General features: G+C 40.9%; 1 protein-coding gene across 3 annotated transcripts in view; it reads left to right on the forward strand.

Annotated features, from left to right (window-relative positions):
* Nucleotides 1-26678, forward strand: part of LOC306843249 (homer protein homolog 2-like) — a 29050-nt gene extending 2372 nt beyond the window's left edge. For all 3 annotated transcript variants that reach the window (XM_079374613.1, XM_079374614.1, XM_079374612.1), the window contains 8 exons: nt 7155-7311; nt 8458-8589; nt 19332-19424; nt 23518-23654; nt 23912-24056; nt 24235-24345; nt 24435-24515; nt 25502-26678. In XM_079374613.1, coding sequence (XP_079230739.1) covers nt 7155-7311; nt 8458-8589; nt 19332-19424; nt 23518-23654; nt 23912-24056; nt 24235-24345; nt 24435-24515; nt 25502-25690 — 1045 coding nt within the window. In that variant the 3' untranslated portion in view covers nt 25691-26678. The remainder of the gene's footprint in view (nt 1-7154; nt 7312-8457; nt 8590-19331; nt 19425-23517; nt 23655-23911; nt 24057-24234; nt 24346-24434; nt 24516-25501) is intronic.
* The last annotated feature ends 291 nt before the right edge of the window (nt 26679-26969 follow it).

A 26969-nucleotide genomic window follows, 5' to 3' on the forward strand; every position in this document is an offset into this window, starting at 1 on the left:
AGGGTTTGGGTAGGTGTAGGGAGGGCTTTATTGTATCAATAAGATGGCATCCATTTAATAATTTGAATTAAAATTATAATTTACACTCAGTATGTTATTATTGCATACTGTTTTATAATGTAATACAATACTGAAGTGCAAATGCCATTATTTTGCAACAAGTAGTATAAATAGCAGAAAATAAATAGCTATTTTAACATAGTGTAAATATAATCTTTAGCTATTTGCACTTAGTGTAAATAACATATCTTTAAAAATACTGCTATTTTCACTTAGTGTTGATAGAATCCATTGCTATTTGAATTTAAGAAAAATGACCGGAATTTCAACTGAAGAGGGCCTTTAATCAGTCCGTGCCCAGGGCCCCGGTGCCTCATGATCCGTCCCTGCTCACACAAGATCAAAACTGCAGTCTGATTATTAGATCATGAAGTTTGTGGCACTGCAGACTGTTTCTGTCAGACTCTCAGCATGCTTTCAACCACAATATCACAGTGTACATATACTGTATATATATAAACTGATGTCACATCAGACACTTTAAGTCTGGGTTAGTAAAGGCTGGCTCATAGGTTTTCCACACTGTGGGTGTTTTTTAACGATGTGATGTTGATCGATTGTGGCTTGGTTTCAGCTGGGTTCTCTCTCAGTGACGGGGTTATAGATTAACCTCGTTCTCCACACAAACTTGTGACCGCGAGGAACGGCCTCTATCTGCTGTTTGGTGATAAAGCGCTGGGATTAAACCCTGAACCGCTGCGGATGAGCCGTGGCTCGGCTGAATGAGGTGCTGGACTGGACAGTCTATTTAAACCACAGCACCGATGGCTCCAGTTACATGAATGGCACAAGTTCACCGATGCTAATCTGACACATTGTCAAACTGCTGACTGTGTGTGTGTGTGTGTGTGTGTGTTCAGGACACCGTAGACTCCACATGCTCCCAAACGGCTGGTAAATGACGCTCTCCGGTGGGGATTGAAGCCTCGTCACAGATGGTGTCGGTCTCAACCATCTGCTGCTGCCCGGAGCCGAAGCCAATGACTTACAGTAGCAGTGAGCATCATGAGCCCTCAGTAGTGCTGATCAGTCCAGATCTGCATCATGAGCCCTCACTAGTGCTGATCAGTCCAGATCTGCATCATGAGCCCTCAGTAGTGCTGATCAGTCCAGATCTGCATCATGAGCCCTCAGTAGTGCTGATCAGTCCAGATCTGCATCATGAGCCCTCACTAGTGCTGATCAGTCCAGATCTGCATCATGAGCCCTCAGTAGTGCTGATCAGTCCAGATCTGCATCATGAGCCCTCAGTAGTGCTGATCAGTCCAGATCTGCATCATGAGCCCTCAGTAGTGCTGATCAGTCCAGATCTGCATCATGAGCCCTCAGTAGTGCTGATCAGTCCAGATCTGCATCATGAGCCCTCAGTAGTGCTGATCAGTCCAGATCTGCATCATGAGCCCTCACTAGTGCTGATCAGTCCAGATCTGCATCATGAGCCCTCAGTAGTGCTGATCAGTCCAGATCTGCATCATGAGCCCTCAGTAGTGCTGATCAGTCCAGATCTGCATCATGAGCCCTCACTAGTGCTGATCAGTCCAGATCTGAATCATGAGCCCTCAGTAGTGCTGATCAGTCCAGATCTGCATCATGAGCCCTCAGTAGTGCTGATCAGTCCAGATCTGCATCATGAGCCCTCAGTAGTGCTGATCAGTCCAGATCTGCATCATGAGCCCTCACTAGTGCTGATCAGTCCAGATCTGCATCATGAGCCCTCAGTAGTGCTGATCAGTCCAGATCTGCAGTCGTGGCCTGAAAGACAGTGAGAGTTATTGTTGAAGGCTCTGAGCTAGTTATCCAAAAATGTGGTCAGACAGGTCGTCTTACGCCACAAACGCTCTGAATGCTTGGTAGAAGAGCATATATTGGTGGAATAAACCACAAATGACAGAACAATCACTTTAATCGTCATTGTACTGTTGACTTTGTCCAGTCTGATCTGTTCTGGATATATAACAGACAGATATTGATCAGTCCTGTGTTTGTACGGCCGCTGCTGAAGTCAGATCATTGAATCATTATTCTCTGTTTATCGCTGTGAAGCTGCTTTGAAACAATCTGTATTATGTATGAAGTAAATGTGATTTGACTGAAAAGGGCACAACTTAACAATTTTGAATGAGATTTACCTCCTGTCCTCCATATTAAGTCATTTTAACAGTTTTTTAACTGTATAGGAGTAACCCATCCTCATAATACTCGTTAAACAGTAATATGCACGGACAGCTGGTTTGAGAGCTGAAATGTTGGTTGATCGCGCTTCTGTCGGTGTGTGATTGTGGCGCTGGTCGTTCGGTGATTTGGTGTTGGAGCTGTTTCACCTGCAGGAATGTGTGTCCGGTCAGAGTCCCGCCCACTCCACGGTCTGCTCCAATCAGAGCTCGCTGAGGTCAGAGTTCAGGTGTGGCGCTGTGGGTGTGTGTGTGCAGGTAGAGCTGCATTCCTGCCGTGGCTCGGCTGAGAACAGGGAATGTTCTGGATGTGTGAATCACACGTGCATCTTGTCATTGTCAGGTTATTTTGAGATCTGGGGCCTCATGTCTAAAACTCTCCGTAGATGTCATCCTAAAAGTGTACGTACGCACAAAAGATAGATTTTGCCAGAACATGCGCAAAAATCCCTTTATAATTCCCAGTCAGGGGAAGATTGTGCGTATGTGGATCTCCACCCCGTCTACTCCTAGAAATCACCATATATGGAGCTTACAACACCTAGTTTTACTATGCATAACCTCATCTGCATATCATTTCCATGCACATTCCCATCTAAGTGACAGCGGTACAAGGTACAAGACGTTAAGGAAATATGAGATATGGACTAAATGCCATTTGTGCAACATTAATTTTTATTGCCAAAATCATCCAGAATGTTTTAGAATATATCAAAATATCCATAAAAACTGACTGACAAAGTATATTAAAAAGGAAACAGGCAAATCTTACCCCGATTTGCTTCGCACATGAGTGAACAGAGATGGTCCCCCTGAAGCGCTGCTAATCCACCTCACGTTAACAGTGTTTCTGCACGACGCTCGAATGCACTCAGATGCGATGTGAACGTGATGTTTGAGGTCGTCATAAGAAATCACGTGAATCTAAATTAGTCTCAGCCTCAGACGTCACGCCCACGGAGCGTTGGCTACACGTCTGATGCATATGGCACACAAAAGTGGAAACACTTCAGGAGTTTCAAAGTCGTCCTCTGATTTGTTGAATTATACAGGATTTCCAGGAGACATGTGTGTTGCGTTCTTTAACGTTCCGCCTGGAAACAAAGATGTCGTGACGCCAAACCCCCTCACGAAAGAAGAAAGCCGTCGTGTTTACAACTGTGACAACAACCGCTTATCAGGATCAACTAAACCCTGGATTTTCAAAAGTATGTGAAATATTTAAAGTTCGTGGCATAGACTCTTTAAAATACGTGCGAGAGTTTTACACACCGGTCTGACATTTCCACGGCCCTAAACATGACACAGCACAAAACAAAACGTGATTGGTTGCTTTACCTATCAGTCATATGGCATTTTGGGCGGGCCTTGGCCAATGACAGCTACCATAGATTCCAGACCTTCAGCCGTCAGTGTGAAGGTCTGGCTACACGAGACTAAATCTAAATCAGATCAGAGTTACTGAGGACAGCTTTAATGAGCTGAACCGATGCACTCTTTCACTCACACACACACACACACCACACACACACACACACACGCAAATGGATATTTCTCAAACCTCTGCTGTAATTACTTAAATTCACTTTAAAATCCAAAACCTTTCACATTGTGAGTCCGTTATTTAAATTATTTTTGAAAAGTAGTGATGTCATATTTTATTTACCTTGTGTTTTTTTTTATGTGCATTATTTACAGTGCTGGGTAGATAACTTGCATATTGTAATCAATTACTTATTACAGATTACATGACACAAATCCAAAGTTCTGTCATGAAACTCTAGATGGCGCAGTCTGATAGGTCAAACTCAATCTGACATAATGACATCATCATCTCATGGCACAGCTGATTGGTTCTTTTTTTGTATCAGCAGCCAATGAGCTTGCTGCTGTACATTCATATACTTGGCTAGTGTTTGGCTAGTAGCAGTTTGCAGCTTGCTTCAGAAACCCTCCACCTTCCCCAGCTCCACCTGTATTAGGGCTGCACGATATATTGAATGCGATTGTCATGTGCATCTCGTCAGTAAAGCCGGTTCTGTGATTATTAATAAATCTCCATCACCTGTTTTCAAATGGAGCGACATTTAATGCACAGAGCCGTAGTTCACTGACAAGCTACGCAATTCATGCTCAGAATCGCAGATGAATCGCCTGCGATATTGAACGTGATAATGCGTAGCTTGTCAGTGTATATAATCACAGAATCGGCTTTACTGAGATGCGCATGACAATCGTATGCAATATACCGTGCAGCCCTAACTTGTATAGATCTGCTACAGGGTGATTCACGTATGCTATGGGGGTTATTTCATATATGTTGTGTGTGTAGCAGCAGTATTTCTTTCATGCTCACAGCAGCATGTTGTTTATCATTGTCGTGTACATTACCATGCCAATCCTTCCGAGAGCTGGCATGATAGAAATGATAGTTTGTAACGTAATTTGTTGATTACAGATATGAGGTAATGTATTCTGAATAATTTTTGATTACTTTTACATTATTTTTGACCTGAAATATATTCTATTCATTATCAACATCATGACATGTATTAAACATTACATTATGCCAGGCTTTCCCAAACTGCGCTTCATGAATGAACTACAGGGGGCTTGAGAGTGGATAAATAGCCTTCCAAATCTATAAAAGTGGTAGAAATTTGGAAAGGAAAATTTAAAAGAGGAAAAAATACTAATTAGGGTAAATCAAATTACAAGTGTTTAATTAATATATGTTTATGTTACTATACATTGCATTGTATTATATGGCATTGTGAATTGCAGCTGGTATCTGTAATTCATTTGGAGATACCATGGTAAATCATGGTAAAGTTGCTGAGCAGAAGCAGCTTCAGAAGTAGTTTAGATTCGTTTCCCTGAATGTGGGCTTCACCTCAGCTCAACTCGCATGCGTATCGCTTTCATTGTGAAGCACCTGTTCTTATGAGATTATTTTTTTTTTGGCATTCAGTGAAATTCCTTCATGTTCTTTATCAGATGTTTAGAAATAAACTCAAGTCTGTGTTTGTAGAGTGAATGTTCTTTAGTTGGTTGAGGATCTGCCTTGTTTTGCCCATTATCACTCTGTAATAACTGATTGTGATCGGTCAGAGGTGTCCTCCTGTCGTCTAATGACTGTCAACTGTATAATTGGTCGTTGTCTCAGTCAGGCATCGTTAGCATGAGGTGATGTTGGGTGAATGGCAGCTGTAGGTCATTACTGATCTTCAGAAGCTCTGGCAGATGATGTGTGCTTTATTCTCATATGAGTGCAAACTGAAATAAATTAACAAATACGGGTGCATCTCAAAAAATTTGAATATCGTGAAAAAGTCCATTTTTTCTTGTAACTTATTTCAAAAAGTGAAACTTTCATATATTTTAGATTTATTACATGTAAAGTAAAACATTAAAAAAAAAATGTTTTAATTTTGATGATTAGAACTTACAGCTCATGAAAGTCAAAAATCAGTATCTCAAAATATTATATTTCCTAAGATCAATCAAAAAAAGGATTTGCAAAACAGAAAAGTTAAAGTTCTTTAAAGTATGTTCATTTCTGCACTCAATACTTGGCCGGGGCTCCAGCATCAGTGAGGAATGGCATGGAAGCGATCAGCCTGTGGCTCTGCTGAGGCATTATTGAGTCTCATGATTCTCATCTTTCTCTTGAGAATATCCCATAGATTCCATATGGGGTTCAGGTCAGGCATGTTGGCTGGCCAGTCAAGAACAGTAATATCATGATCAGCAAAGCACTTGGAAATGGCTTTGGCAGTGTGTGCAGGTGCTAAAGTACTGCTGGAAAAGCAAATCAGCATCTCCATAAAGCTTGTCAGCAGATGGAAGCATAAAGTGCTCCAAAATCTCCTGGTAGACGGCTGCATTGACTCTGGACTTGATAAAACACAGTGGACCAACACCAGCAGATGACATGGCAGCCCAAATCATCTCTGACTGTGGAAACTTCACACTGGACTTCAAGCAACATGGATATTGTGCCTCTCCACTCTTCCTCCAGACTCTGGGACCTTGATTTCCAAATGAAATGCAAAATGTACTTTCATCTGAAGAGAGGACTTTGGAGCACTGAGCAACAGTCCAGTTCTTTTTCTCCACAGCCCAGGTAAGACGCTTCTGACGTGGTCTCTGGTTCAGAAGTGGCTCGGTAGCTCTTTTCCTGAAGACGTCTGAGCGTGGAGACTCTTGATGCACTGACTCCAGCTTCAGTCCACTCCTCGTGAAGCTCTCACAAGTGTTTGAATCAGCTTTGCTTGACAGTATTCTCAAGCTTGCAGTCATCCCTGTTGCTTGTGCACCTTTTTCTACCCAATTTCTTCCTTCCAGTCAACTTTGTTTTTAATATGCTTTGATACAGCACTCTGTGAACAGCCACAGCTTTCAGTAATGACCCTCTGTGACTTACCCTCTTTGTGGAGGACGTCAATGTTCATCTTCTGGATCATTGCCAAGTCAGCAGTCTTCTCCATTATTGTGGTTTCAAAGAACAAGAGAGACCCAGAATTTATACTGTAGAGATGGTCATTAATTGAAACTCAAATGTACATATTCTAATATTTTGAGATACTGATTTTTGACTTTCATCAGCTGTAAGCTCTAATCATCAAAATTAAAACAAAAAAACTTTTGAAGTGTTTTACTTTACATGCAATGAATCTATAATATATGAAAGTTTCACTTTTTGAAATAAATTACAAGAAAAAAATGAACTTTTTCACCATATTCAAATTTTCTGAGATGCACCTGTACTGATAATGTTCTAAATATTAATATCAAGCTGAAGTAGTTGATGATTTCACACACATATGAGTGTGACTGCAGTGTGTGGTGACCTGAGCTGATCTTCATGTGATGCTGTGACGTGTGTGTGTGTGTGTGTGTGTGTGTGTGTGTGTGTCGCAGGGAGCAGCCGATCTTCACCACCAGAGCTCATGTCTTCCAGATCGATCCCACCACTAAGAAGAACTGGGTTCCCGCCAGTAAACAGGCCGTTACCGTCTCGTACTTCTATGACAGCACACGCAACAGCTACCGCATCATCAGCGTGGATGGGTCAAAGGTCAGACAGACGTGTGTGTGTGTGTGTGATGGAGTCAGCATAAGAGTGTCTACTAATGCTACGATCCACAGTCTTGAGTGCTCACACACACTTTAACACATATACACACACACACACACACACACACACACTCACACACTGAGGATCTTCCTCTGCAGAGGGTTTATGGTTCATGTTGCCATGGAGATTTGGATCAGTCCCTCAGTATGGAGGAGGCAGTGATGATGTCACAGTGCAGACCTGCTGAGAGTCTCACACACATACACATACACACACACACACACACACACACACACACACACCTGCTGCTGTCACTCTCAGAGAGCAGATAGATGAAGACTCGCACTCACATTAGTGTCTTAGTAGCAGACAGACAGACACACACACACACACACACACACACACCTGCTGCCATCACTCTGACAGCACACACACACACACACACACACACGTGTTGAGGTTAAATGGCTGGCTGAACTCACACATGTTACTCTGATCAGCTTCAATCAGTGAGAGAATCAGTGAGAGTGAAACACTGAAGAAATGAGGTCAAATACACAAAATACACAGCTCTCTCTCTCTCTCTCTCTCTCTCTCTCTCTGTGTTTGTGTGTGTGTGTGTGTGTGTGCACATTTTTGTGACACATGAGGACTCAAATTTGTATAATGACATGGGTATGACATAGGTATTAAAAGGAGAAGGTGACTTATGAGGACATGTCCCCATATTTCAAAACGCTTATAAATCATACAGAGTGAATTTTTTTTTAGGGAAAGTAGAAATGCAAAGTTTAGGTGTAGGGTTGGTGTAGGGCAATAGCACATACAGTTTACACAGTATAAAAACCATTACGCCTATGAGATGTCCCCACAATTCACAAAAACAAATGTGCGTGTGTGTGTGTGTGCTCGTGTGTTACAGTGTGTGTTCTTGCTGCTAATTAATCAGTCCAGCTGTCTTTAACTGTTTCCAACAACAATTGTAATTATGACATTTGAGTCACATTTTGGAGAATTATAGAGAAGTGACGTGTGAAAGATTAAGGACTGACACCAGATCAGCACTCTGTTATTTACTAACAAAAATGAATGATGTGTGTGTGTGTGTGTGTGTGTTTGTTACGTTGTGATGTGTTTGTTTTTCAGGTGATCATCAACAGCACAATCACCCCCAATATGAACTTCACAAAAACATCACAGAAGTTTGGCCAGTGGGCCGACAGTCGCGCAAACACTGTGTTTGGACTTGGCTTCGCCTCCGAACAACAGCTGTTAAAGGTCTGACAATACATCACGCATGCATGCACACACAGAGAGGCCGTCACACATGCATGCATACACACACACATACACAGAGAGGCCGTCACACATGCATGCATACACACACACACACACACACACACACAGAGGCCGTCACACATACACACATACACACACACATACACAGAGAGGCCGTCACACATGCATGCATACACACACACACACACACACACACGCACACATACACGCACACATACACACAGAGGCCGTCATGCATGCATATATATATATATATATATATATATATATATATATATATATATATATTAGGGATGTGCGGGACTAGTCGACTAAACGGTACAGCTCCTACTAGTCGACACTGAAAACAATAGTCGAATATACGAGAGAAAAACAAACAAACAAAAAAAAATGATGATTTTATCATTCAAATTACCATCATTTTAACGTTACACTTAAAACATTTTAAATAAGTTAAAATAAAACTTTTGAAAAAGAATACATATCAAAATATTTTTAAAAGCATATCTGGGCAGAAACTACATTGTTACCTCAGACCTCTCATGCCTTGTCTTCACGTCAGTTGCGGCGAGCTTAGAATGACCACAGAAAGACCTATGCGTTAGCTTGGAGGCTAGCCAAAGCCAGCAATGTCAATCTTTCATACGTCGCTGCGGTCCGTGATCCCATGAAAAACCAAGACCCACTTCGGTGGTGCTGCGGGATTTCCAGGCTCTTTTCGAAACTCTCTGCGTGCCTGTGACTTCAGAATCGTCTAGTCCAGTCTTTCGCCAGACCACGTTAACAAATGTGCATGGAGTAAGTAAAACTAGCATTCTTTTGTTTTTAGACAATATAGCCAACATGAAGTACATTTTTTAAAGCCATTTTAATGCTATTCCTTGATAAACGTTCTTATTTTTTTTACTTTTGTTTTAATATGTTGGCTAACTTTATATGAAAATGAAGAATTCTGTCAGTCTATTGATTGATTTTCCATTTCTGCATTGCTCCAGCCGATCTGAATAAATAAGCTATGCACTGGTTTATGTTGAGTGTTAGAGCCCTGCATTTCGGCCCGGGCCAAAAAATTATTTTTATATTGTAGACATCTATCCATTAGTGATGAAAAAATAATCCCCGCGCTGGTGGAAACAACAGGAGAGCACAGGACTGAGAGCAGCTGGATGGTGTTTAGTGTCCCGCAGCAGGTGACGTCAGCGCAGCGGAATACTTCTGCTTCAAATGCACACAATAGGCTAAAGCTTGCTGCAAAACCCCAGCAAACATAACCATGAATGTGTCTGCGGGAAATAGTAAGATGTTTGAACTATTTACTAATAAACTAATGTTTTCTGAGTCCGTGTGGCAAGGATGAAGCTGCTGATCCTGACTCTCCGTCTCCTCATTAGACGCGCCTTTAGAGAGAAATGCATCTTTATTGATTATGATTAAGATTATAATAAGAGTTTTTGTTTTCAATTTTTTATTTCGTTAAGTAATAATTTAAATCTTTCTATAGATATATTTATCATGTCTGTGAGGCATGTATTCGCCCAGCTTCGGTTCATTTTTGTTCAAGACGGCAGAAAGCGCATCATGTTTGTTTTCTTTGTTTTATAAAATAACTACCTTTTGTTGGTATTGTGAATGCACACAAATACAAGTAGACCCTTTACAGGTCCGGATGATGTATTATTCTTACCTTTATCAAAAAAAGGGAGGCTATTTTAATTAGTTTCCACTGAAAGCAATGCAAGTGTTTGCTGCCTCCATGTCCTGCAGAGCAGCTTTAGCTTCCACTCTCAGCACAAACTCAGATATAGGCTAGCGCACATTATTATTATAGCGCAGGTTTAACGTTTAAACATTGTTATATGCTTGAACTGTTTTAGTATATCTATAGATTTTATTTTAGGCAAGTTGTGATGATATGAGAAGGCTAAATTGATCAAACATAGGCTATGATCAGCTCATGCCGCTGGCCGCTTGGTCCTTACTTTTAAAAAACAAAAACTTATAGGCTATTTAATGAACAAAAATGCTCCAAACGTTTTTCTAAATTAACTAAAAAAACAAAACGAAATTATAATCATTTTGCCATTACACACAAAACGGAACTATTTTTAATAGCCGAAACAGTAGTATAAACTGTTTTAGGAGAAGGGGGAAAAAAGGGCTCGGGCCGGTAATTCTGATGAGCTGTGGGACGCGGGCCGGGCCTAGCCTGAGCGTCTCGGGCCAGGGCCGGGCTAGGGCCTAAATTTGAGGGCCGTGCAGGGCTCTGTTGAGTGTATGCTCTTTATTTTTTTCTGTTTAACGACCGCCTAATATTAAATGATGATAACGCGAGGCAAGCATAAGGCATAATCATGACCTATTTTTAGCAGAATTAATTGAGGGATTTGACAGTGTGATTCAAAGATTTAAGTATTTCAAGTGTAGGCTGTTATATAGACACACGCACTTTTTTTTTTTTGCCATTTTTTGGGGGTTTCTAGCTTTTAGACTAGTCGACTAGTCGGATACAAAACTTCCGTTTAAACGACAGTCAAATTAGTCGTAGCGCACATCCCTAATATATATATATATATATATATATATGAGTGAGGTCAATAAGTATTTGATCACCCTGTGATTTTGCAAGTTCTCTTACTTAGAAATCATGGAGGGGTCTACAATTTTCAGCATTGGTGCATTTCCACTGTGAGAGACAGAATCTAAAAATAAAAATCCGGAAATCACATTGTATGATTTTTTAACAATTTATTTGTGAATTACTGTGTCAAATAAGTATTTGATCACTTGAGTCAAAAATTTTTAATATTTGGTACAGAAGCCTTTGTTAACAATGACAGAGGTCAAACGGTTCCTGTAGTTCTTCAGCAGGTTTGCACACACTGCAGGAGGGATTTTGGCCCACTCCTCCATACAGATCTTCTCTAGATCTGTCAGGTTTCGGGGCTGTCGCTGAGCAACACGGAGTTTCAGCTCCCTCCAAAGATTTTCTATTGGATTTAGGTCTGGAGACTGGCTAGGCCACTCCAGAACCTTGATATGCTTCTTATGGAGCCACTCCTTGGTTTTCCTGGCTGTGTGCTTTGGGTCATTGTCATGTTGGAAGACCCAGCCATGACCCATCTTTAATGCTCTGACTGAGGGAAGGAGGTTTTTGCCCAATATGTCACAATACATGGCCCCGTTCATCCTCTCCTTAATACAGTGCAGTCGTCCTGTCCCCTGTGCAGAAAAACACCCCCAGAGCATGATGCTTCCAGCCCCATGCTTCACTGTAGGTATGGTATTATTGGGATGATACTCATCATTCTTCTTCCTCCAAACACGGCGAATGGAGTTAAGACCAAAAAGTTCTACTTTGGTCTCATCTGACCACAGGACTTTCTCCCATGACTCCTCTGGATCATCCAGATGGTCCCTGGCAAACTTCAGACGGGCCTGGACATGGGCTGACTTAAGCAGGGGAACCTTCCGTGCGATGCAAGATTTTAAACCATGACGTCTTAGTGTATTACTGATAGTAGCCTTGGAAACAATGGTCCCAGCTCTTTTCACAGCATTGACCAGCTCCTCCCGTGTAGTTCTGGGCTGATTCTTCACCATTCTTAGCATCATTGATACCCCACGAGGAGAGCTCTTCCGTGGGGCCCCAGTCCGAGGGACATTGACAGTCATCATTAGCCTCTTCCATTTTCTGACAATTGCTCCAAGAGTTGTTCTTTTTTCACCAAGCTGCTTGGCAATTGCCCCATAGCCCTTTCCAGCTTTGTGAAGGTCTACAATTTTGTCTCTTGTGTCTTTTGACAGCTCTTTGGTTTTGCCCATGTTGCTACTTAGACTTTGGCTGATTGTGGGGTGCACAGGTGTCTTTATGACAGCTAACAACCTCAAACGGTGGCTATTAATTTAGAATCATGAGCAGAGTGTAGCTGGACTATTTAAAATCAAAATAACAGGTCTTTGAGGGTCAGAAATCTGGCGGATAAGCAAGTGATCAAATACTTATTTGACACAGTAATTCACAAATAAATTGTTAAAAAATCATACAATGTGATTTCCGGATTTTTATTTTTAGATTCTGTCTCTCACAGTGGAAATGCACCTATGCTGAAAATTGTAGACCCCTCCATGATTTCTAATATATATATATATATATATATATATATATATATATATATATATATATATATATATATTTTTTTTTTTAGTCGTGACGTATTGTCAAGTATGGTGACCCATACTCGAGATTAGTGCTCTGCGTTTAACCCATCCAAGTGCACACACAGCAGTGAGTAGTGAACAAATGCACACACACACACACCCGGAGCAGTGGGCATTTATGCTGTGGCGCCCGGGGAGCAGTTGGGGGTTCGGTGTCTTGCTCAAGGGCACCTCAGTCGTGGTATATACATACATACATACATACATACATACATACATGCATACATTGTAACATGTCCCAAGTTACTTGTATTTTATTTTCTTATTTCTGTATGACTATAGCGGTTGTAGTAATTCTACAGGGAACTAGGGGGCGCTCTAGAGAGCTTGCACACAGGATATAGAGGTAGCTGATAGAGAGAAGGAGATTCGTTTGGTGGAGGGAGCATGTGGTTGTGTTCCCTTTGGCTTCCAAAAAATGTATGAATCCTGATTGAGAAACCTTGTGGTTTTAGCTCAATCTAAAGGACTCCTTAATATTCTGAATATCTTTAAGCTTGTTTTTACACCGCCCTAGAAGAAGGGAGAGTGTTCATACAGCTGGATGTTTATGCTCAAAAGGATTTGGTATGCTGAATTGAGAAGGAAGAAAGTTGTATTGGTGCCTCAAACAACCACATTATTTCAGCGTACTCAATGTTTTCCTACTGGACTAAGCCTGCAACGATTGGGGGAAGTAGTAACGTTTTTTTTACTACCTCAAAGACACTGAACTGTTTGTTATTTATTTTTTTTCTGTTTCTGAAATCAATTGTTTAAGTTTTTGGAGTTTTTTTTTGTTAATAAGAGGCTTTAAGTTAGATTTGAGCACTAGAATAAACAAGGAGTACACAGAATCAGCTCGGTGGTTGTTTCTTTAATTTAGTAAGATCAAAAGAAATTACTCTGGTAACACGGGAAGTGTTACAGATGGCGCCCGAACAGGGACAACCACCAAATTATCAGAGCTGAAAAACTATTCGGTGTGAATTTTTGATTTTGGAAGTGTTATACTTAGCCTTTGTAAAAAAAAAAAAAAAAAAAAAAAAAAAAAAAGAAAAAAAAAAAGAAAAAAAAAAAAACATAAAATGGAGGGTGATGAGATCGCACCTGATCAGGATTTTTCTTCTAAAGCTTTCACTCAGAGAAGAGAACCTGTTCACGAAATCATTGATACCTTTAATGAGCTTTACATTGATTCAGATGATGAAAAAGAAGTAATTGTTACTGAGGACCTACCACCACCACCCCTACCCCTTGATTTTAATGAGGATAGTCACCACATGTATGGAGTTGATGGCAACCAGTCACGTCTCACTAACATTGAGGAGCACCTAGCCAACCTTGAACATCAAGTAAGTGAGCTAGTTAAGGAGACGCAAGTCGCGTTAATGCTAAAATCTCTTCAAGATAAAGTTTTTTATAAGTTGCAAAGAGAAACTGATAGATTAAAGGAGTGGACTCAAAGCAAGATGGATGACATGGGAAAAACCGTCATTGATTGTTTGAAACGCAGAGATAAGCAAATTGAGGAGCGGATGAGAGCTTTTCAACCAACCGTCTCTACACCAGTCACTGATGAGTTACCCAGAAAGTCAGTAATCTATCAAACTCCGGTGACACAAGTCACAAACAGTCACCAAAGTCAGTCTACTTCATCTCAATTCTCTGTAACCCAATATAATCCTCCAGTAAAGCTGGAGTTTCCTACCTTTGATAGCTCAGATCCTGAAGATGCTGTTACTTTTATAGAGAGAGTGGAAGAATATCTTGATCTTCGTCTTTTAACTAATGAAGAACTCTTGGCTTCACTCTCAGTTGTTTTAAAAGGAACAGGCAAGGACTGATGGAGAGCAGAGAGAGCTAACATTACTGACTGGAAAACTTTCAAGCAGAAGTTTTTATTCTCCTTCTTAAATGAAGACGGCCAAGAAGTCATTGCTCAGAAACTGGCAAGTCGCAAACAAGGTCCAAATGAAAGCGTCAGAGACTTTGCTTTTAATTATCGAGCCATTTGCCTCCGAAGCAAACCTGAGATGACTGAAGGTGAGATAGTGAAGGCCATTCTTAGGAACTGCAACCCATGCTTGGCATCACTTCTCAGAGGCACAGCTAAAACTGTGGATGATGTTGTTCGTTTGGGGACACAAGTGGAGAAAGATTGGGTAGAGAGTAAGAAGTACTGGACACAAGTAAGTGGTGAAAATCAGAAGAAAAGAGTAACCTCTGAAAAACCAGACCTGAAAACTCATCTTATGATGGTAGACCGAACAGATAATTTCAGTTCACTTCAAACGTCCATTACCATTGATCATAAATTCATCAATGCAGTGATCGACACCGGGAGCACTTACTCCTTGATACAAGAAAAGGTATGGGAGATGTTGAAACCTCAAGCTAAATGTTTGCCTCCCAGTACACAGACTTTCATGCTCGCCAATGGACATCGACAAAAAGCTGTTGGTAAAGTAAGAGAGAGCTGTGTGGTTCAAGGGAAGACGTTTGAAGTACAATTCTATGTACTCAAGGATGGTGACCTGGTAGTACCGGTTGTTTTGGGACTGGATTTTTTAAAACTGTCACGAATGGTAATAGATTTTAATTCTGATCAATTCTATTTACCAGATGTAGACACAGCCCCAGCCATTCCTTTTAACTTTCACGTGGCACAGCCAAGTAATTACTTTTTTCTTGCATTACCTCTAGAGGAAATCCTCCCGTGTGATGATGCAGATGCTAAACTGATTCACCAGGTAGCTCAAAAGGCTGAGACCTCGCCTGATGTAAAAGTACAGCTGCAAAATCTCATGTTGGAGTGGCCCAAGGTATGCACTCAGAATTTAGGCCGTACCTCACTGGTGAAACACAAGATCATCACTACGGATGAACATCCAGTAAGGAAGAAGCCATATCGTGTGTCAACTACTAAGAATGAGTTTATAGAAGGGCAAATAAAGGAGTTGTTGGAAAAGCAGATCATTCGTCCATCCATTTCCCCATGGGCATCGCCTGTTGTTGTAGTAGAGAAGAAAGACGGCACTTCTAGAATGTGTGTTGACTATCGTGGCTTGAATGCCAAAACACATTTAGATGCTTACCCTATGCCTCAAATTGTGGACATTTTAGAAGCCATGCAGGGAGCCAAGGTTTTTAGCACACTGGATCTGAAATCTGGCTACTGGCAACTGGAGATGGACTCTGCAAGTGTTGAAAAAACGGCATTTGTCACTTCATCAGGCCTATATGAATTTTTATGTCTACCCTTCGGGCTTAGAAACGCTGCAGCATCTTTTCAACGTTTGATGGAACATGTTCTTAGGAAGCATAAGAATCAGTTCTGTATGGTGTACATTGACGACATTGTTGTTTATTCACCAGACATCTCCACTCATCTCACTCACATGCGAGAAGTTTTCACTTGTTTGCATGACGCCGGACTCTCTCTCAACTTAAAGAAGTGCAACTTCATCCAACCTTCTTTGACATTCTTAGGGCACATTGTGTCTGCTGAAGGTGTTAAAACTGACCCTGAAAAGGTGAATGCAGTGGAAAGTTTCCCCGTTCCAACTTCAGTTAAAGAAGTCCAGAGATTTCTTGGGATGGCTGGTTGGTATCATCGATTCATTAAAGACTTCTCTTCCAAGGCAGCTCCATTACATGCATTGAAGAAAAAAGGTACAAAGTGGAACTGGACAGAGGACTGTCAGAGAGCGTTTGAGGAGATCAAAAAAGATCTTACCAAAGCTCCGATTCTAGCAGTACCAGACTTCACATTGGATTTTAAAGTTCAAACAGATGCAAGTGACACTGGTCTGGGAGCGGTATTGACCCAAGAATTTGATGGTCAAGAACGTGTCATAGCCTTTGCATCCCGTCTGTTGAGAGGAGCCGAACAAGCTTACTCGGCTTCAGAAAAGGAATGTTTAGCTGTGGTATGGGCCGTGGAAAGATGGAGGCACTATTTGGAAGGTAGATGTTTTGAAGTTTTAACTGACCATGCAGCGCTTACGTGGGCTTTTAATCATCCAAAACCTTCCTCAAGATTGGAGAGATGGACAATTCGATTGCAAGGGTTCAATTTTGTTGTTCGTTACAGGAAAGGTCAATGTAATATTGTACCAGATGCACTGTCAAGAAAACATCAATCAGAGACAAATTTAATCATGGTAACCACAGCAATTCATTCATCTACCATCACCAATGATCTTCCAGTGGATCTGGCTCAGCTTGCACAAGTTCAGAAGGCTGATGCTGAAGTCCAGGAATTGGTGGTGAAGAGCAAGCAACAAAACAAGGATGACACTTTGAGAACACATTTTATTGGAAAAAATGATGTGTTGTTCAGAAGTGTTCCTGACGGTAAGAAAGGTCAGAAGCTGCAAGTTGTTGTTCCTGCTGTTTTTAGAAACTCGTTTTTAAGATATGCACACGACAATCCATTGAGCGGTCACCTTGGAAGTTTTAAAACTTTAATGAGATTGTTGGATTTTTCTTTCTGGCCTGAGATAAGGAAGGATGTATGGAGATATTGTAGAGAGTGTTTGGTATGTCAGCAACACAAACCTACCACCTCTAAACCTGCTGGTCTATTGCAGAATACTACCATTGTTGAGCCCGGATATATGTTGGGAGTTGATCTGATGGGACCTTTTCCTCGCAGCACCAAACAACATGAGTATCTGATGGTCGTCGTGGACTATTTCTCCAAATGGGTGGAGTTATTTCCACTTCGCTCTGCAAAAGCACCAACAATTGCAAAGATCCTAATAGAGGAGATCTTCACACGATGGGGTACTCCTGCTTTCCTGGTTTCAGACAGAGGAACACAGTTTACTTCCAACCTTCTCAAACTTGTCTGCAAGCAATGGAATGTAACTCAAAAACTAACCTCCGCATATCACCCACAAACCAACCTGACTGAACGAGTTAACCGTAATCTCAAGAATATGATTGCCTCTTACGTACAGGAGAATCATCGTTCATGGGACCAATGGATTTGTGACTTTCGATTTGCATTGAATTCTGCATGGCATGAGAGTACAGGATACTCACCTGCAGAAATTGCTCTAGGGCATAAGCTAATAGGACCATTGGAGGGAGCACTGCAAAATCCACCTGATCCCGACCAACCTAGCTATGATACTGTAGACAGGCAGTCTCAATTGTTTGATCTGGTAAGAGCCAATATGGAGAGATCACAAGCCCGACAAAAAAAGTACTATGATCAACGGAGAAAGAAGATTGAGTTCTCTGTTGGAGACCTAGTTTGGGTGCGATCTCACACCTTATCCAAAGCTGATGATGGGTATATGGCTAAATTATCCCCTAGGTGGAAAGGCCCAGGCAAGGTTGAAAAAAAATTGGGACCAGTTAATTATCAAATTGCTCTAAACTCTGACCCTACTCTAATAGACACTTATCATGTACAAAATCTTAAAATTTGTCACAGTAAGTGACAAATTTTCCACAAAGGGGGGGGGGGGGAGTGTAACATATCCCAAGTTACTTGTATTTTATTTTCTTATTTCTGTATGACTATAGCGGTTGTAGTAATTCTACAGGGAACTAGGGGGCGCTCTAGAGAGCTTGCACACAGGATATAGAGGTAGCTGATAGAGAGAAGGAGATTCGTTTGGTGGAGGGAGCATGTGGTTGTGTTCCGTTTGGCTTCCAAAAAATGTATGAATCCTGATTGAGAAACCTTGTGGTTTTAGCTCAATCTAAAGGACTCCTTAATATTCTGAATATCTTTAAGCTTGTTTTTACACCGCCCTAGAAGAAGGGAGAGTGTTCATACAGCTGGATGTTTATGCTCAAAAGGATTTGGTATGCTGAATTGAGAAGGAAGAAAGTTGGATTGGTGCCTCAAACAACCACATTATTTCAGCGTACTCAATGTTTTCCTACTGGACTAAGCCTGCAACGATTGGGGGAAGTAGTAACGTTTTTTTTACTACCTCAAAGACACTGAACTGTTTGTTATTTATTTTTTTTCTGTTTCTGAAATCAATTGTTTAAGTTTTTGGAGTTTTTTTTTGTTAATAAGAGGCTTTAAGTTAGATTTGAGCACTAGAATAAACAAGGAGTACACAGAATCAGCTCGGTGGTTGTTTCTTTAATTTATAAGATCAAAAGAAATTACTCTGGTAACACGGGAAGTGTTACAACATACATACATACATACATACACACATACACAGAGGCCGTCACACATTCATATATACACACACACAGAGGCCGTCACACATTCATATATCCACACACACACACACATATATTCATATACACACACACACACAGAGGCCGTCACACATGCATGCACACTTGATGCGGCTGTTTTTGATGTTGATGTTTTATAATGATCTGAAACAGTCGCAGCACGTGTTTCTGCAGAAACTGTAGGAGCAAAACACCTTTATGAAGGTTCATATGTTCATTTTATAAGCCTTTTGACAGTCAGAGGTGTAACAGTCCCAAATTTTTTTTTTCCTGTCCTGATCTGTGTTCTTTCTGTTTTACCTCAGTTTGCTGAGAAGTTCCAGGAGGTCAAAGAAGCTGCGAAACTGGCCAGAGAAAAATCTCAGGAGAAGATGGAGACATCCAGCAATCAGTCGCAGGTACATGATGCACCATAATCGTTATCTGTGAAAAACAAATATGCAATCCTGCAGACAGAAACATCAGACAGCAGAAGATGTTTAAACGGAGGAAAAAAATAAATAAAAAAAATAAATATATATATATATATATCTATATATATATATATATCTATATATATATATATATATATATATATATATATATATATATATATATATATATATATATATATATATATTAATTAGGAGTGTAATGATACAGGTGTTTGTACCGAACCGTCACGTTACAGACATCTCGGTTCGGTGGATGAGGCCTTACAATAAACACAGGCAATTCACCCTCAATCCAGAAGGGGGCACCCACAGTAATGCAATGCTGTTTGATCACTGCCAGCTGAAGAACAGCAAATGCCATGAGTTGCGTACTTGAAAATAGTGGTGGGCAGAACGAGGCTTTGTGAAACACCGAAGCAATTGTGTCGAGGCTTCGAAACATTTCGACACCTGTCTCTACGGTGATACCTAGTGGTCATTTTCAAGTATTGCTCTGAAACAGTGTCGACAAAGAAACAGTTAAGCGAATTGACGAATTATAACGTATGTTGTGTGGGAGTGGGGAGTGGTTAGTGTGCTCGACTGGAATTCTGTCTCCTTGGGTTCGAATCCTGGGTGAAGTCATCTTCACAAAATTATAAAAAACAATTAAAATGTGTGTTCTTGTAAAGTGTTGAAACATCGGTCTGACATCTGAATGAACTCTTTGTGAATAAATAAGTGTTATTTTGGTAATGAAAAATAGACAATAAAATACATCAAGCCACAGTCTTACTTTTTTTTTTTTTTTTTTACATATAGAGATTTTTATTTAAAAAAATGTATTGTTCTGCTGTTGATGCACTTAGCCTACTACTTTTTTTACATAGAATTTCTCTTCGGGATCTCGACACTGTGTTGAAACGTCAGTTTCACGTCAGCCATCCCTACTTGAAAACAAAGCCCACTAGACAGTGACCATGTGCTGATTCTGAACGCGTCTGTCACTGACAAAGGAGTATACTTTAAAGGCTTGCGCACTCAACAGTTTGCGAAATGGAGCTTTGTGCTCACGTATCCTATCTCTCTCATTCGGCACAAATCCAAATATTCCATAATATTTCCATATTTGCGATGTATCTGAATGCAAAACTATTATTTATTATGTAAATTATAGGCTTTGTACTTCAATCGTGTTCCAGTGGTGATACAGAGGCGGGCGCGCTGATGTTTGGTTGACTATTTTATTTTGATAAAGTACCAACTGCGCTGTCAAGTTAGCAATGCTGGAACTAATGTGTTTTGTTTGTGTGTGTGCATGCGCGATCACTTCAACTGTTTCCTTATACTAGCAGAATCAACTTAAAACACTCTGTAATTAATTTTCTTATTAATAATGCATCACTGTAAAAGGTCTACTTCTATTTGTGTACACTCACAATGAAAACAAAACATTGTGTTTTTGTAAAATAAAGAAAACAAATAGGATATCATTTTCTGCCATTTGAGTTTCCTTTCTGTGAACAAAAATGAACTGAAACTCAGCATATATAGGCTACATGTTACATGTCTTACTGTTTTCCCCGTGTATCTCTGAACTAAATCAAATATATTTCAAGTATTTATTCCTTGTATGTATATGTACTGCATATTTTATATATATAAACTAGAGTTCTCCATATAAATAAAAAAAATTATTAATTCATAACGAAGTTATTAAAAATATAAAGTGAAGAGCAGTGATTGATTCTCTCCTTTTCTTTTGTTGTTTGATTAACAGATGATGACAGACAGCGACAGGTTTATACAGTAGGATGCTGTCACGGAGAGCACAGATCTAATATAATGACTAGCATTCGATTATTTATGTTAATTTAAGACATAACTGACTGTGTTTAGTGAAAACTTACCAAGACGGACATTTCGACATATACAAGTCAAAGTAGCCATATTTGTCTGTTTCGCTAGTCTCGAATCGTGCTCATGGGAAGCGCTTGAGAAACCGCACCACAGTGCTTTGAACTTGTTTTTTTAGTATCGAGCAAGAACGGAATAGAGACTGTATACGACAGTCACGTTACATGATTTGACTGATTTGCATGTTACATAGAAAGGGCGACAGCTCACCGCATTAAAGGAACATTCATGTTTTCATAACCGCTGGCCGAAATCCAAAACGAAACTGAAATTAAATAATCTTTGAGAGGAAGGGAGTCTCCTGGTGTTTCGGGGGCTCTACGCAACATGCGTACGTTGCCTATAGGGAGGATCGGTTCTGTATATATAAAAAACTATTTTATTTTCCTTTTCCTTATTTAGAAAAAGTAAATCCAAAGTTCTACATGGCGCAGTCCGATAGGTTAAACTCAAGCTGACATAATGACATCAACCCCAACCCGAATTCCGGAAATGTTGGGAAGTTTTTAAAATTTGAATAAAATGAAAACTAAAAAAATTTCAAATAACAAGAGCCAATATTTTATTCACAATAGAACATAGATAACATAAATGTTTAAACTGAGACATTTTACAATGTTATGCACAAAATTAGCTCATTTCAAATGTGATGCCTGCTACAGGTCTCAAAATAGTTGGACTGGGGGCATGTTATCATGGTGTAGCATCTCCTCTTCTTTTCAAACCAGTTTGAAAGCGTCTGGGCATCGAGTTTCTGGAGTTTTGGTGTTGGAATTTGGTCCCATTCTTGCCTGATATAGGTTTCTGGCTGCTGAAGAGTTTGTGGTCCTCATTGATGTATTTTTCACTTAATGATGTGCCAAATGTTCCCTATAGGTGAAAGATCTGGACTGCAGGCAGGTCAATTCAGCACCCGGACTCTTCTACTACGAAGTCATGCTGTTGTAATAGCTGCAGTATGTGGTTTTGCATTGTCCTACTGAAATACACGTCGTCTGGAGGGGAGCATATGTTGCTTTAAACCTTTATATACCTTTCAGCATTCATAGTGCCTTCCAAAACATGCAAGCTGCCCATACCGTATGCACTTATGCACCTCCATACCATCAGAGATGCTGGCTTTTGAACTGAACGCTAATAACACGCTGGAAGGTCTCCCTCCTCTTTAGCCCGGAGGACACGACGTCCGTGATTTCCAACAACAATGTCAAATTTGGATTCGTCTGACCATAGAACATTTTTCCACTTTGAAACAGTTCATTTTAAATGAGCCTTGGCCGACAGGACTCGACAGTGCTTCTGGACCATGTTCACATATGGCTTCTTTTTTGCATGATAGAGCTTTAGTTGGCATCTGCAGATGGCACGATGGATTGTTTACCGACAGTGGTTTCTGGAAGTATTCCTGGGCCCATTTAGTAACGTCAATGACAGAATCATGCCGAAGAGTGATGTAGTGTCGTCTGAGGGCCCGAAGACCACGGGCATCCAACAAAGGTCTTCAGCCTTGTCCCTTACACAGAGATTTTCCCCAGTTTCTCTGAATCTTTTGATGATGTTATGCACTGTAGATGATGAGATTTGCAAAGCCTTTTCAATTTGATGTTGAAGAACGTTGTTTTTAAAGTATTTCACAATCTTTTTACGCATTCTTTCACAGATTGGAGAGCCTCTGCCCATCTTTACTTCTGAGAGACTCTGCCTCTCTAAGACATCCCTTTTACAGCTAATCATGTTACAGACCTGATGTCAATTAACTTAATTAGCTGCTAGATATTCTCCCAGCTGAATCTTTTCAAAATTTCTTGCTTTTTCAGCCCTTAAAAAAATAAGTGTTAAATTTCTCAGTTTAAACATTTACGTTCTCTATGTTCTATTGTGAATAAAATATTGGCTCATATGATTTGAAAGTCTTTTCATTTTCATTTTATTCAAATTTTAAAAAAAACGTCCCAACATTTCCAGAATTCGGGTTGTATATTATTGTCAATTTAATTTACTAAATTGCTTCATTCACAACCTTACATTCATTTGTTTTTGTTTACTATGGATAAAGTCATCTTCATAATGTAAAGCAGTCAATGATGTGCTGTTTTCATGAGACGTCAGTAAAGTGTGTGGGAGTGAGGTCTGTTAACGTGAAATTGTGTTGTTTTGTCAGGAATCTGGCCGTGAAACTCCATCAGGCAATCAAGCTTCCAGCATCAACGGAACGGACGATGAGAAGATCTCACACGTGCCGGACATCACAGAGCTGAAGAGTGAGAACGACCAGCTGAAGTCTGTAGCGGAGCAGAGGTGAGACGCTCAGGACTTCTCTGATATTCCTTAATATTCATATTTCTGATATTTATAACCAGCCCTAAACCGTCACACAGACCAGTTGACCCGATCCGATCAGAATCAGAACATCGTCTGACTGATGGATGAGATGTTCAAACGTCATGAAGCTTCAGTCAATCAGTGTGCTTCACTGTAGGAGTAGAGATGGTTGGCTCTTTGTCCTTGTGAAGCTGAACGGCGTGTGTGTGTGTGTGTGTGTGTGTGTCTGACAGTAAGAAGCTGGAGACGGAGCTGCAGGCACTGAAGGACAGCAACGCTCGGCTGATGGACACGCTGCAGGAGGCCAACAGCAACGCCGAGAGCTGGAAGAGCAAAGTGACGCAGAGCCAGGACGAGAACAACCAGCTGAAGAACAAGGTGAGACGAGCGGAGAAGCAGCACCGCTCATCAGCCTCGCTTTAGTTGAGTTTGGCCACCGGGTTACAGAATCAGAATCTGTCGTTTAGGAGACTGTTTGCATTCGCTGTCATACTGAGCTCAGGTGTGTGTGATGGAAGAGCTGAAGCGCTAACGGTGTGTGTGTGTGTGTGTGTAGATCTCGGAGCTGGAGGTTCAGTGTAAGGAGGTGAATCTGGAGAGAGAGAGAAACGCTCAGCTGAGTCTCAGAATTCAAGAGCTGGAAGCAGATCTGCAGGAAAAAGAGCAGGTGAGTCTCTCTCACACACACACACTCTCTCTCTCTCGCACACACTCTTGTCACGACTGCTCTCACACACGTTTGTTGGTGCTTTTTAGGAGCTCGAGGATCTGCGCAAACAGGCAGAAACCATCCCGCAGCTCATGGCCAAATGTGAAAGTATCACGGCCAAACTACAGGTGAAGAACAAACACATTCTTCGAACGGACCTCAGTCACAGATCATACATAACTCGTTCCTCCTCTGAGAATCCTCACTTCTGCTCGTGTTCGAGTCTAAATGAAGCTGTTTGGTGCGACAGCTGCTAGATTTGCATTTGCTGAAGTTGAGATTCAATCAGACTAAAGCAGTAAAATACCTTTTTCAAATGTCATGTAAACGCTGTAGTCCAGCTACAGATCCAGGTGATGTGATTGTAGTTTGGGGTCTGCACACGTTAATGTGTATCTGCGTTTGAAAATACTGGATTAGTCTTTGTCACATACACGTGCAGATGAAGGCTGTATCTGCTCATGTAAACCTAATGTTTGTAATCACTAATTCACTATGCAAATGCTGTATGTTCTGTCAGTATAAATCAATGCAAGGTTTCTTTAAACTTTACAGTCTGTATGTTCAGCTGTATTCACAGAATATCTAGTGCTAAACATTTAAAACAAACCCAGAACAGAATGTTGGAGAAACATCAACAGATCAGCTGAAATAACTCATTAAACATTCAAAAATAAATTTCAGATGAGTTCAGTCAGTGTTTGCTGCTCTGGATGTGCGTCATAATCGTTGTTTAATCATGAGTTGATTCAGAAGCAGAAACGTACTAGAAAAAAACAAGAATAGCAATATCAGCTTTATTAAAACATCTTGAAGCTGAGATGTCTGGAAACTTGATGAAGATTTTAAAGAATGGTTGAGTCTTTTTTTTTTTGGAGTTTCAGAGGGAAAAATCTTAATTGTGTAAATGGCAGCGAACACCAACACTGAGCGGTTGTGTTGCTGTATTTACAGATGTGTGTTATTTTCAGCCGAGAACTTTAGACGACTGTCTCTGACGCGCTGAACTTTGACCTCATGCTGTTAGAATGACATAAACGCTGGTCATGTCAGTGTGAATCTGCGGTTCTGCATGTTGTTCGTGAGGTTTACTGATGCTGCTGATGTTTTACAGGTTGCAGAGTCGGCCAACAGAGACCTGAGCGAGAAGACGACGCTCCTGCAGAGCGAGATCCACGACAGTCAGCAGAAACAGAAGAACATGAAGAGCGAGCTCAAGCAGCTCATGGATGCTCTGGACGGGAAGATTGATGAGCTCCATGAAGTTCGTCAGGGCATTTCTAAACTGGGCGTCGATAACTGAACACACGCACACACTCACACTCACTCTCTCTCTCTCTGTCTCACTGGGCTCCTGTCGCATGTGTGTTTGTGATCTTCTGACTGCTGATTAAGGGCTACTGATGGTCAGCGAGGAGCCCCTCTCTCTCTCTCTCTCTCTCTCTCTCTCTCTCACACACACACACACACACACACACACACACACACCCTCACTCTCTCTCTCTCTCTCTCTCTCTCACACACACACACACGCAGACGGACTGAAGGGTGAACTGAACTGCTGCAGATCTCAGGGCCATTCGGAATTGCTGATATGCACAAACACAGGTGAACTGCAGAATTACTAAGTGCCTGATGGTGGCGCTTTCTCTCCACCAGCCCTCATAAACTCTTCTGACAATCGTCCTGTTGAACGCGAGGCGTTGAGCGGATCCTCATGCAATACTTGCCTCAGGCAGCTGGAAGCACTTCTCTTCTTCTGCTTCTTCTGTTAGTTTGTTTGTCTTTTTGAGATGGAGTCGCATTCAGATTTTATTCTGATCGATGAAAATATGAGCCAAATATTTGCTGTGATGAAGGCAGTTTGCTTGTTCGGTGCAGATGTGTGTGTGTTGTGCTCAGCAGTGTTTGTGACGTGCTCCTCTGCTCGTGTGTGTGTGTGAGACGTTTGGGTGATGGGATAATTTATACGTGTGCTTTTTTTTTTTTTTTTTTTTTTAGAATAATATCTGCCTTTCCTGAGTCTGTGATCGGAGTGCTTGAGCTTCCAAACTCTCTCCTCAGTTCCTTTCAGTTGTTGTTTTTCCTCTTGATGCTGTTTGAATGCTGTGGATGTTGTATAATAGAGCATTTAATGTGGGCAAGTGTCTTTAACACCCTCTAAAACACACACACACACACCCCTTACTGGAAACTTGAGCCTTTTTTCCCTCTGTCTGGAAAAAAAAACTAACTTTTGTTGATCAAAATTGTAAAATAAACAATTGTGGAAATCTAGTTTCTGAAGGAGATCTCTGCGTTTCTGTAGTTATTTGTGATGTTTTAGGCTCTTACAGGCAGTGGGTGTCTCTCTCTTGCCCTCTGATTGGTGAGAGGATGTGTTGCCTTGGCAACCTACATCCCACAAACGGCTGCTATTGATTGTGGGTATACTGATGTGAATACATTTGTTCGTATAGTTGTTTTATCGTCGTTAGTAGATTTCTGTGGTGTCACCGTACTGAAGCCTGTTTCCATAGAAACACTGGATTCTGTGATGCTCAGCATCTGTGTCACACCTTCATCTGGTCTACACACACACA

Source organism: Barbus barbus, assembly GCF_936440315.1.
Source record: "Barbus barbus genome assembly, chromosome: 23".
NCBI lineage: Eukaryota > Metazoa > Chordata > Actinopteri > Cypriniformes > Cyprinidae > Barbus > Barbus barbus.